This window comes from Diabrotica virgifera, chromosome 6 (assembly GCF_917563875.1).
Source record: "Diabrotica virgifera virgifera chromosome 6, PGI_DIABVI_V3a".
NCBI classification, from domain to species: domain Eukaryota; kingdom Metazoa; phylum Arthropoda; class Insecta; order Coleoptera; family Chrysomelidae; genus Diabrotica; species Diabrotica virgifera.
In genome coordinates this window covers 86,161,867-86,174,176 of record NC_065448.1, presented here as the reverse complement: position 1 = coordinate 86,174,176, position 12,310 = coordinate 86,161,867, and the positions used below count along the sequence as shown (strand labels likewise).

The 12,310-nt window shown below is 32.5% G+C and overlaps 1 protein-coding gene across 1 annotated transcript in view; it reads left to right on the top strand.

The window, feature by feature from the left end:
* Positions 1-3,519: 3,519 nt before the first annotated feature.
* LOC114339161 (protein FAM161B) overlaps positions 3,520-12,310 on the top strand; it is a 98,682-nt gene continuing 89,891 nt past the window's right edge. Inside the window, exons 1-2 of the mRNA XM_050652580.1 lie at positions 3,520-4,537; positions 6,441-6,766. Coding sequence (XP_050508537.1) covers positions 3,530-4,537; positions 6,441-6,766 — 1,334 coding nt within the window. The 5' untranslated portion in view covers positions 3,520-3,529. The remainder of the gene's footprint in view (positions 4,538-6,440; positions 6,767-12,310) is intronic.

The following is a 12,310-nucleotide window of genomic DNA, read 5'->3' as shown; positions in this document are numbered from 1 at the left end:
CACACTCACACAGATGCAGGCGAACCTCTTCCATTTACAAACGACGGCTCAATCAGTTCAGGTCAGCTGATGAGTGTACACGCTTCCTTCTTATTTTCGCAGTTAAATATTACGCAATTATTGAATTTTTGTGATACGATTATTTAAACAAGGTGTATAATATTATTATTATGCATTTATACAAAGTATCTATTAGGTACAGGTTATCTGAATTGATATTTAAATAAGAGAAATAATAAAGCATTTTTAAAATATTGATATTATTATTGGAAAGGGGCATATGGGCAAGATGGAAAATTGCAACTTAGGGCAAGTTGGAAGATAATAATTAGGCAAAAATAAAAGCAAGGAAATAGGAACCTGCGAGAATAAAAGAAAAGGTAAAGGAAAAGGGACAAAAACAGAAAAAGTTAAAAATATTGTACAACATTTAGAACAGTCTTCACAAAATGATGTGTTCTGTGTATGTAGTGAACTTTATGTGGAACCGCCCACAGAGGACTGGGTACAATGTCCTGTATGTAATGGTTGGGCACATGAATTGTGTACCGACACAGAAGATGGCAGTTTTATGTGTGTAAACTGTAAAATGTAGTGCTTTCCTCTACATTCCATCTTGCCCGAACAAGCTTTCCATCCTGCCCTCAGGGTAAGGGCAAGATGGAATTTTTGACATTATTTTTTAACTACTCATAAAAAAAATTCTACTTATTATTAATAATATTTAATGACTGACTTTTGTAACTGTATAAGGTCTCTTTCAAGAATGATTAAAATGAAAGTTTTGTATTACGTTGTTTTATTTTTTTACACATCATAAAGTTAAGCCTTCCATCTTGCCCTCCCCTCCCCTATTTCAGCTAAAAAAGATCTGATATGAATATTACGTGGCGCGAAAATGTATTTTCATTTTGATGCAAAACAAAATTCTAGTTTTATTTTAAAATATTTTTCCATAATGTTTGCTAAATTTGAAGTTAACGCGCCACAAAAGAGTTTCAAAATTCAAACTGTATCAGTTACTCTTTTGTGGCGCGTTTTACTTCAAATTTAGCAAATATTATGGAAAAATCTTTTAAAATAAAACTAGAATTTTGTTTTGCATCAAAATGAAAATACATTTTCGCGCCAGGTTATATTCATATCAGATCTTTTGTAGCTGGAATCTTGTATGCGCCACTCATTTTTACGGCGTTTGGCGGTTTTTTATTCTTGTATCAGGAGTTTTTCAAAGTTATTTATAAATTAAATGTATGAAGGTTAATGCAATGTTTCTGGATTATACGTTAAGCTTTATAAATAGTCGCCTTTGTCGCACTATCTCCCAAATGATCTAGTGTCCATCGAATGTACACTAGATTTTTTTTCTATTCGAAATAGATTGAAAAAAAATATTGGGATGGCCGGTAAATGAACTCGAATTGCCCGTTGCCAGATCAAATTTAGCGTCGTAACCACTACAACTACATAAACCGTTTAGGGAATAATCGTTAATTGGATTATACTTTTGTAGCTTAATAACTTCTAAACGGCTTAACCGATTTTGATGACTAAACATGAGTTTGAAACGTATTGACAAGTAGTATCTGATAAATCTAAGGTCAAGTATTATAACGGAAGCTATTACAGGAATTATTGAGCTTGAAAAACCGTTTTTCCCATAAGAAATAGTTAAGTATTTTCTATGGGAAATAAGCCACAATTTTACTAAAAAATGAATTTATTAACGTTTCGAAGCCCAAATCGGGTTTCGTTGTCAAAATATAAAATACTATTAAAATTAACAAAATTATAAATTAAATGTATGAAGGTTAATGCAATGTTTCTGGATTATACGTTAAGCTTTATAAATAGTCGCCTTTGTCGCATTATCTCCCAAATGATCTAGTGTCCATCGAATGTACACTAGATTTTTTTTCTATTCGAAATAGATTGAAAAAAAAATATTGGGATGGCCGGTAAATGAACTCGAATTGCCCGTTGCCAGATCAAATTTTCCCATAGAAAATACTTAATTATAAAAATGCCACAAGGAAATAGCTTCAGAATTCAGAACAACATAAGAAATAGATTTGATCATACTGATGAAGCCTATAACTTAAAAATTCGAATTTTCCCGGATGTGAGGTATACACCGTTAGATTTGCCTAAAGTCCTTCTACAAACGCTCAGTTATTGGCGCAATTCGTAGATTGAAATTTTGAGTAATTGTCGAAAACCCAAAATTTTCAAAGTTTAGTTTTTCAGTTTTTCGGCTATACTGAGCCGTGTGTGTGTGTTTGATCCTTGCGGCTTAGACACCATTTGAAATCTTAACTCAATACTATTGATTTGGTGTATTTGCGGTTCTCCTTTCTCTTTTTGAACCGAAGATATATACCCCCAAAAAATATGCCGTTTTGTACCTACCAAGTCCTATAGCTGGTTTATGGGTGGTCAAAAGTCACAAACTACATCGGTTCTGAATCGGCCCTGACCCCCTCTTCAAACACAGAAAAAAAATCAGATCGGTTTAACTTTTCCACATACATACTGTTATGATCTGCTTTCTATTACTTTTATTTTAATTGATTATTTATTTAATTAATTATGAATTGACGCAAATCATACATAAACAAATTAATAAAAAATCTCAGGGTGGCTTTTTGTCATAAAAATTAACTAAAATTATCTTAGGTTATACTTATCCTTTCTCGTGGCTTCAGTATCTCTTAGTTGATCCTTATCGGGATAAAATAGGAAAAGGAAATAAATAGAAAAATCATAAATAAGCACATACAAATACCTTTATTATCAAAAGTAATGCTCTGAAAATCTATCAATTAAATCCTGTGAGCATAATTGTCCAAATGAAACTTTTACCATATAATTAATCTAAAGACGAGAACGAAAAACAGACCCTAAATAGGAAGGGCCGTAAAATCCACACCCGTGGACCAAAATGGATGGTTGACATATGAATGGGTGAGTATTTTCCTGAACATTAAGATGGGAGTTGGCCCAATTTTCAATTCAGTCAGATTTAGAAAATCGAAAATTTCGTGTATATATAGTGTCGCGTGTAGGGGAGTGTGGATGTGCGCCACTGGCGAGAACTGCCGTTCTCTGGTAATATAATATATCATATATTCTAGTTGTAATATTATATTTATATATGTAAAAATTGTCTGGCTGGTCCTTACCAAATCCATCAAATTAAATAAAAAAAAATTGTAGAATAAATTTAACATTCGTTTTTAGTAGTAATTTAAATTCTCTACACATAGTTTCTGATGACTTTTGATATAAAATACTTAGGGAAGCAGGAATTCAATAATTTAGAATTTTCCATTGAGTTTCCTGTGGCCCTTTTGACGATTCACCCTCCGGTATAATGAAATCTTGGTTTAAAGTGTTGGCCTATATATGTTCCGTACCAGTGGATAATCCGTCCGCAAGAATTTCCCCAACGGATCGATATTTTCCTTGACAACGGCGCTTTTGTCTAAAAATTCAATATAAACAACTCGAAGTGCCAGTTTAAAGTGCAATGTACAATCACACTTCTTCCGTCTACAACAATTCATGTGTTACAGTTCCACGAAGTCCAATAATTGGGTTGCCCCTGCCAAGTTACGAACAAAATTACAAGTATCTTATTGAAAATCAAGATAGAGCACTGAACATTAATTTGATGGAAACGAAGAAATACTTGGACAAAGAAACAACCAAATCTTTCGTGGAATTTTTTACCAATATTCCCGACTACGACGAAATTCATCATCTTTCAAACAAAGAGTTTTATGAGAAGCTTGAGAATTTGAGAGAAAAGAAAAAGTTGTTCGAAGAAAACCTACACAAAGAAATTAAATTCGACCCTAAAAATTCTGAAGCTATAGAAGAATATAAGAAGCAGAAACTTGGTGCAAACAAAATTAAAGAAAAGAAGAAACCCGCCATCAAACCATCAAACAGAGCTAACAGAATTAAGGAACCATTAAATCCTATATTGACACCAGATATCGATTCAGAATTCTCTGACAGAGAAGAACATAAAGAAAAGAAGAAATCATCACTGAAACCATACTTTAATCATCTAAGTAAGAATTTACGTCCAGCAATAACTCCTGATTTAGATTCTGAGTACTCAGACAAGGATATTCTAAATAAACCTCCTTCGAGAAGATCAGTAAGAATAGAAACTCCCAGTGATAGATTTTCTAATGACGAAACTCCAGAACCCTATTTCAGATCAAAGTCAAGAGCAAACATTTCCTCTAGTTCCCTTAAAAGAAGTGCAAGTCTTACCGGATGGGATGACTGGAGGTCAAAATCTAGAACACAGTTTTCATCACTAGATTTGAAAACCAGGAACAATGGATATTCGGATATTAAATTTAAACCTAGCAGCTCCTATTCTTCCCAAAATTTTAGAAGTGGAAATCTAACTGATTATGAAGACCTGAAATCAAGATCCGGTGGAAATTACTTAAAAAGTACTGGAAATCTTTCTGATTATGAAGATTACAAGCCATTCGATGATTTTAAAAATACTAAGGTAAATTGCTTCTTCTTCTTTTTGTGTAGACATGACTCTGTCTGTTTTTCAATGTAACTCCAGTAAGTTGTCGTTCTATCGTTTTCGTGGTCTTCCCACTGATCGTCTTCCTATTGGGAAACCATTTCTCGTCATCATTACTACTCTATTTGTTGTCATTCGGCTTATGTGGTCATTCCATTCTACTCTTCTGTTTTTTACCCAATTATTAATGTTGTCCACCTTGCATCTTCGACGTATATCTGTACTTCTAGCACTGTCCCATAGAGTCTTACCATCGGTTTTTCCAAAGATTTTCATCTCTGCTGTTTCTAGTATGCTTTTTGTCCTTTCTGTATCAGGTCGTGTTTCTGCCGCGTATGTCATTATTGGTCTGATGATTGTTTTGTAAATTCTGCCTTTCACTTTTCTTCCAATATTTTAACTTCTCCATATTGTTTTATTCAGGCAATCGACTGTTGTGTTTGCTTTATTCACTTGATCTTGCACTTCTGTTTCGAGCATTCCGTAGCTAAATAGTGTGATGCCTAGATATTTTTTAAACTCAACGACTTGTTCTATTATGTGACCCTCCAACTCTAATTTACATCTATTTGCTGTTATAACCATGGATTTGGTCTTTTTTTGGGAAATTAACATGTTAAATTTTCTATCGGTTATATTAAATTGGTCCAGCATACATTGTGAATCATCTTTACTTTGAGATATTACATAGTATTGTCACAGTATAAAGAGGGACAGTAAAAACACTTCCATGTCGGCACTTTTATTTCAAGAAGTAATACCGGCAGTACGCAATTGGTAATTCACCAGTGGTGGATGCGGGGTTTCCCTGTTAAAACCCGTACGTTTCTATGCGACTAGCAATGTGAGAGTGGGGTAAAAGCGACTAGGAACATTGCGCGGTCGCCATGCGCGACTAAAAATTTTACTTCCAAGTTTTCGGAGAGTGGTTCTACTGTCCCTCTTTATACTGTGGTATTGTGTAGTCTGCATAGCAGATTATTTTAAGTTGTTTTTTCCAATTGGCATCCTTTTTAGTTCTTCTTTTATTATTTTATCCATTATCAGGTTGAACAATATAGGACTCAGGGAGTCTCCATGTTTTATCCCATTGCCAGCTTCAATTGTGTCAGTTAGTTCTTCTCCTTCTTTTACTTTTATTGTGTCGTTCTGATAGATATTTTTGATCGTTTTATTAATTCTTATAGGTACCTCCTCTTGACCTTGCCTCCTTATAAATATAGCGTCATTGCATGATCTTCCCGACCTAAAACCTTTTTGTTCTTTTGCAAATGTTATAATTTTATTTAGTTTGTTTGTTATCACTTTGGTTGTTAATTTTAATGTGTTTAATAAATTAATTCCTCTGTATGCTTGATCAAGGATCAAGGATGCTTGATCTCCATTCTTGCAACGGCGTAACCAGGATGGCCCTAAGGGGGGATACAAGGCCCTAAGGGGGGTACAACCACTGGAAGATCTCTAGCGGGTATGGTGTTAAGCGTATAGAGCTCAAAGTACATCCCAATGGGGGTTTATAACCCCCAAAACCCCCCTCTGGTTACGCCTATGCATTTTGTGGTATTCTGTTTTGTTCTATTATTTTTTGGATTAGTTTTAATAGTTGTTTGGTCAGATCTGGTCCTCCATAGGTCTGTTCCAACCAACAGTCAAACTAGTCAGAAATCGTCAGCAAACAGTTGGCCAGTGCGAGAACATAATGCAGTCATAATTGCTATCCCCTCTACTCGTATTGGTCGACCATTCGCTGATAGTTTCTGACTGGTTTGACCGCTAGTTGGAACAAGCCTCATAATTTAGGAGTTCATTCGATATTCTGTCCTCTCCTGGTGACTTTCTATTTTTTTAATTTCCTTAATGCTTCCTTTACCACTTCTAGGTAAATAACGAAGATTTAAGTTCAAAATTAAAAACAAATTATGAAGGCATTAACAACAAATCGAGATATTCCGTTGTCAAAAGTATCGAGAACTGTGATGCGGATGGTTTAAGACCAAAATCGAGAGCAAATGATCTTAAAACTTCAGGTAATCTTACTGATTGGGAGGATTTAAGCATAGAAAACTTAAACTTAAATTCAGTGAGCAATAGTCCGGAACCTTTGCAAACGAGAAGTGCTCCAACTTCTCCAGTGAAATCAAATAATAAAAACGATTGGAGTAATGGAGGAATTACAATTCCAAAACCGTTTCAGATGACTGTCAGGTAATAAAATAATTTAATTTATTATTAAAATGTTTTGTATCACTCTTATCATATAGTAAAACCTGTCAATAACGACCACTACAAATAAAAGAACTATTGGCTGTTATATAAAGGAGGCCGCTATTGTCAGGTTTTTAATCCACAAATACATAAAAGAGATTTGGAACTGGGATAAAATGACTAATTCTAAGCAATTTTTGTTCCATAGAGTTTTTTCACCAAGTCAATACTTTTCGAGTTATTTGCGAGTAAATATGTTCATTTTTGACAAAAAAAAACATGTTTTTGAACAGTTCTTCGCAAATAACTCAAAAAGTAAGTATTTTATAAAAAAAATATTCTTAGCAAAAATATACCTTATAAAAAAGTGAAAAAAATGGTGTTTGTATGAAGTCTGGAGACTCAGTTACGTAGAAGCAGAGTTGTAGCTAATGAAATGTAGGTTCTTATTCGTGAAATTCCAAATAGAATATTTCAACGTGAAATAACCAAAAAATGGAGAACCTTTCGGGGAAAATTAATTTCAACTTTTTTAAAGTGTTTCAAAACAGGTTTATTTTTGTTTTTTAAAAAAATTTCTAACACTGAAAGTCAGTGAGTCACGCTTAAAATATTGTTGGTCTCTTTTATTTTTTGGTAAAGAGAATCGCGAAATCACCCCCTAATTAGCATCTCAAATAAAATTAATCGTTACCGCTTCACAAGTTATTGTTACCGCTTCACTATTGTTATAATCTATAAGTTTCATTGGTTCAATTTTTGTTTTAATTTTGAATAAAATTCCTATTTTTTCAAAATAACTTAAAAATTATTAGTAATACCAAAAATCTTAAAGATTAATTAAATGTACGTTTTGCTTCTCTGAATATTTTGGATTTTTTGTTTTCCTGTTAGATAAAAATTGGTTATGCTTTGGCTGTTCAAAATTTGCATACGCTCGTGGTTAGTGACTCGATTAAGTCATTTTAGATACAGCCTTTTTAAAAATAAGCACTTTAAACTAATGAAACTTACATATCGTATAACGAATACATAAACAAAGTAAGTTCAACATAAGTTCAGAACAACATAAACAAAGTAACTTGTAAAGCGAAAACGATTAATTTTATTTGGGATGCTAATTAGATTAGGGGGTGATTTTCGCGATTATTTCATTTAGGAGATTCTGACCAATAGAAAGCTACGGAAATAAAAATTACAGCGATTATTTTTTGATGATTTTAACTTCCAATCGTATAGTAAGATATTTGATCACGTGTTTAATTCTGTCCAATCAGATTAAAATTATACTGAGAATTATCTACTGTAGAAAATTACCGATAGAATTTTTTTAAATAGATTGTTTCTGTTTAATGGCAACCAGTTTCCTAGTTTTGACAACTGTCACCTTTAAGAAAATATCCATAATATAGGTACGTATTAAAAAATAATCTTACGAATATCACACGACAGTAAGAATAAATAAGAAAATAATGCTTCATTTTTACTCAAATTTGTTGTCATTGGGCAATAGCCACTCGAGCCCTGCGGGCTCTCGTGTCTATTGCCAGACAACAAATTTTCGAAAAACTGTCGCATTATTTTCAATTTATTCTCACTCTCTTGTGATATCATACCCGATAATTTTTGATAATATCCCGTCGTCAAGCATTACGTCAGATGCCCTTCATTACTATAGAAAAATGAACATTCAGTGACATTAATGACAATTAATGTTTTACAACTTGTCACAGAGAACACCAAAAAACAGGTTTAGCAAATATTCAGGTGAAGATATCAATAAAATATTAATTAAAATGATTTAAAAAACAGTTTTATTCATGAAATAATCTCATCGAATTACACTCGATCTCTAAAATTAAAAGTGGTCAAGTGTCACTCGGGAAATAAAAGAGCTCTCCTGAAATTACTACTGATTATTTTTACCAAAAAAATAAAAGGGACCAACAATATTTTGAGCGTAGCTCACTTACTTTTAATGTTAGAAGTTAAAAAAAAAACAAAAACAAACTTTTTTTTAACATTTTAATAAAGTTGTAATGAGTTTTTCCCGAAAAGTGCTTCGTTTTTTTTTGGTTATTTCACGTCGAAATGTTCGATTTGGAATTTGACGAATGAGAACCTACTTTTCATTAGCTACAACTCTGCTTCTGCAGATCATATGTACAGACTTCATATGTACACCATTTTTTTACTTTTTTGTAAACTATATATTTGCTAAGAATATTTTTACGAAAATACCTACTTTTTGAGTTATTTGCGGAAAACCGTCCAAAAACATGTTTTTTTTTGTCAAAAATGAACATATTTACTCGAAAACTATTGACTTACTGAAAAACTCTACAGAACAAAAGTTGCTTAGGATTTGTCATTTTATCCAATTCCTTAGTTATTTTGAATGTATTCCTTTTCACCCCCGAGAAGGGGGTATTTCCAAATTTTTGAAAAATGACGGGAATGTTGAATTCTAAACTTTTCTTATATATTAATAGCCAATTTGAACTACCTATTCCCAAATTTTCATCCTTCTTTTATTATATTTTGGGTCAGATTGTTCTTTGATCGAGCTATTTTGCCCATGCGTCATGATTCATTTTCAAACAAGTTATATCAAAGCATAAAGTGAAACGTAACTATTTATCACTGGAAGCAAATTAATCCAAATTTCGTTACGGACTGTAGGAAAGAGATGGGCAAGAGGTATATAGTCCTCTTAGAATTAGAAATATTCTTTATTGTCATGGAAAATTGTATAATTTTATCGACAAAGCTTATGAAAAGTCACGAAAACAAAACAATAACAATACAATTATTTACTAAAATTCCATATATCGTCATTAATTAAAAAAAAGAATGTGTGTGTACTTTGTACGCACGTAAGAAGTTATACTTCTATTATATAATTTCGACGAAATAAATAATATACTTAACAGTTTCAATACCAAAAATTAACAATATATACCAAAAATTAACCAAAACTTAACAATACCAAAAATATAAAAAAAATGAATATGAATCGTCCGGGATTTGAACCCGCGATCTCTCGATCTCTGGTCCAATGCTATACCAACCGAGCTATCAAGCCCCGTGCTATTGACGTGTCGGATATAATTACACATCACGGTGACAAATAGATCAAAGTGAAGTATAAAAATAGATATTTTATTATCTTACGCCCGAGGGAGACAAATCCAAAGACACAAAAATTATAATAAATAATACATTTACTAAGAACACTAATATATTCTTTTAATAACTTATTTGCGCTGATACATACATAATTTGAAAGACTAGCAACGAACTACATACGGTCTGTCTGCGCATGCGCCAGGGAATTATAAAATTTCACCCTCGATCGTAAAGAAGTATAACTTCAAAAATATATAATAATGAAGTAAACAGAAACAATCAATTGAAAAAGTTTAAACATTTAAATAAATTGCAAATTGCATAGTCTACCTTAAGGCGCATTCTCACGGTTCGATTCTAGTTGATCAACTTTAGTGGATCAACTAAAACCGAATGATAACAGCTGTGAGAACATAATTTTTCCATTTTAATCGGTCAACTTTTGTCGATTCAACAAAAGATTGATCGAGTCAAACTTTAACGTTCTGACATTTTTCAGACGAGTTTCATAGTGTTTGAAGCGTATGAACATTAATTTGTTGGTCGACTTGAATCAATTTTGTCTGCGTAAATTGTTATCGTTTAAATGAGTTTAAAGTGGTCAGAGAGTGTTATGTTCAGATGTTTATATCCTTCTGTATCCTCCATAGCAAGTTTTTTAGCAGAGTTTCTAAAACACAACATTCATTCCTTCTTTTAATCCAATTTCGTATCTAGAAACGACGTTTTTTATGCTCTTTATTCCGTCTTAACATAATTTTCGTGAGTTTCTGAATTAGTAAACTACTAATAGTATTTATACTTTTGCGTATAATTACACTTGGCGCCATTTTATTAAAACTAATTGCTTCAATTTTATTTGAAATTTGTGAAAAAAAACTTTACCGATTTTAGTTGATCCACTAAAGTTGATCAACTAAAATCAAACCGTGAGAATGCGCGTTTAGTATATAATAAGGTTAAAAGTTAGGCTGCTGCATATGACCCCCAAATAGAAATAAAAAAATACTTGTACAAAGGGTACTATAATTTCTTAGTTATTGATTAAGAAATTCTTCTACTGAATAATATTGTCTTTCAGATAGGTAGGCTTTTGTCATTTTACGGAATTTGGAGAAAGATGTTGCAGATTTAAGTTTTAGAGGGACATGGCTTTACAGTTTTTTTGCGGAATATAATATAGATTTCTTTACTAACTCAGAGGACGGGGTCGGTAAATAGACGTCAAAGATAGAATTTCTCGTGAAATAGTCATGATTAGGTCATGTTTCTAAAACAGTTTCTAAAATATATAAAGAAGGAAGAGTTAAAATCCTGTGCTCTTCGAAGTAGCTTCTGCAATGTGTTATTCTTCTGAGACTAAACAGATATCGTATTGCTCTTTTTTGTAATTTGAAATTAACATCGGATTGGGCAACTGTACCAGAACCCCAAAAAGGAAGACCATATCGGCCCTCGTCAAAATGAGGGCATTTTCGGATAATATCAGAGAAGCCGGTTTTAGAAAAACATTATTTCTTAATTGTGGCAGGAGATACTTTTTTAAAAACAGCAGTAATCCAGATGAGTGCATTAGGCATGACTAGATAATAAAGCCTTGTTTTACCTGAATTATACAGGGTGGTTCATCTTATCCGCCTCGGTCTCTGTACGTAAAACGACTTGATATTGAAACAAAATTTCTTCACAGAAATATACAGGGCCATTAACACTATAATCTAAAAATAATGAAAACTATACAGGGTGCTTTAGAAAGGTATATCAAATGCATATATCAAAAATAATAATATTTTTTTCTTATGGAACACCCTACACCTGATGGCATTTTTGAATTGTCCTTAAAAATAAGCTATAATTTTATAAGGGTTCCCTATACCTAAATACATGGTAATTTGACTTATTTCGATTTTTATAAAAATGTAAGGTTTTAGAAAAAAATTAATATCTACGAATCTAAGAATCGGTGACAAATTTTTTCTTAGATCTTAGATTAGATTAGATTGTTCTATTAACAAATTCAAGGTAAAATAATGTACTTATTTTCAATGAAACACCCTGTATTTTATTAGTTTATTGTGTGGAAAATTTACTTAGCTTTCAATCTATATTAGGGTTTCCTATACCTATCTTTGTACCGGGTGTCCCAATAAGAATGGCTCTCGGCCATATCTCAGGAACCGTTTGTAGTACAGCTTTGGGAAAAAAATTTTATAACAAAAGTTGCCTCGAGAAAAGCCTGGAAATTATTTTCGTAATTGTAAGTCCACCGCTAGAGGCCGTAATTGAATATCAAAAATTTAAAAATCAAAATTTTATAAAATTTACATAATGAAAGGGCATTGAAAATCCGATCATCGTATTCTTCGCAAAATTCTGCGAATATTTGATTTCACAAGTGTAACTCTACCTTTGCAA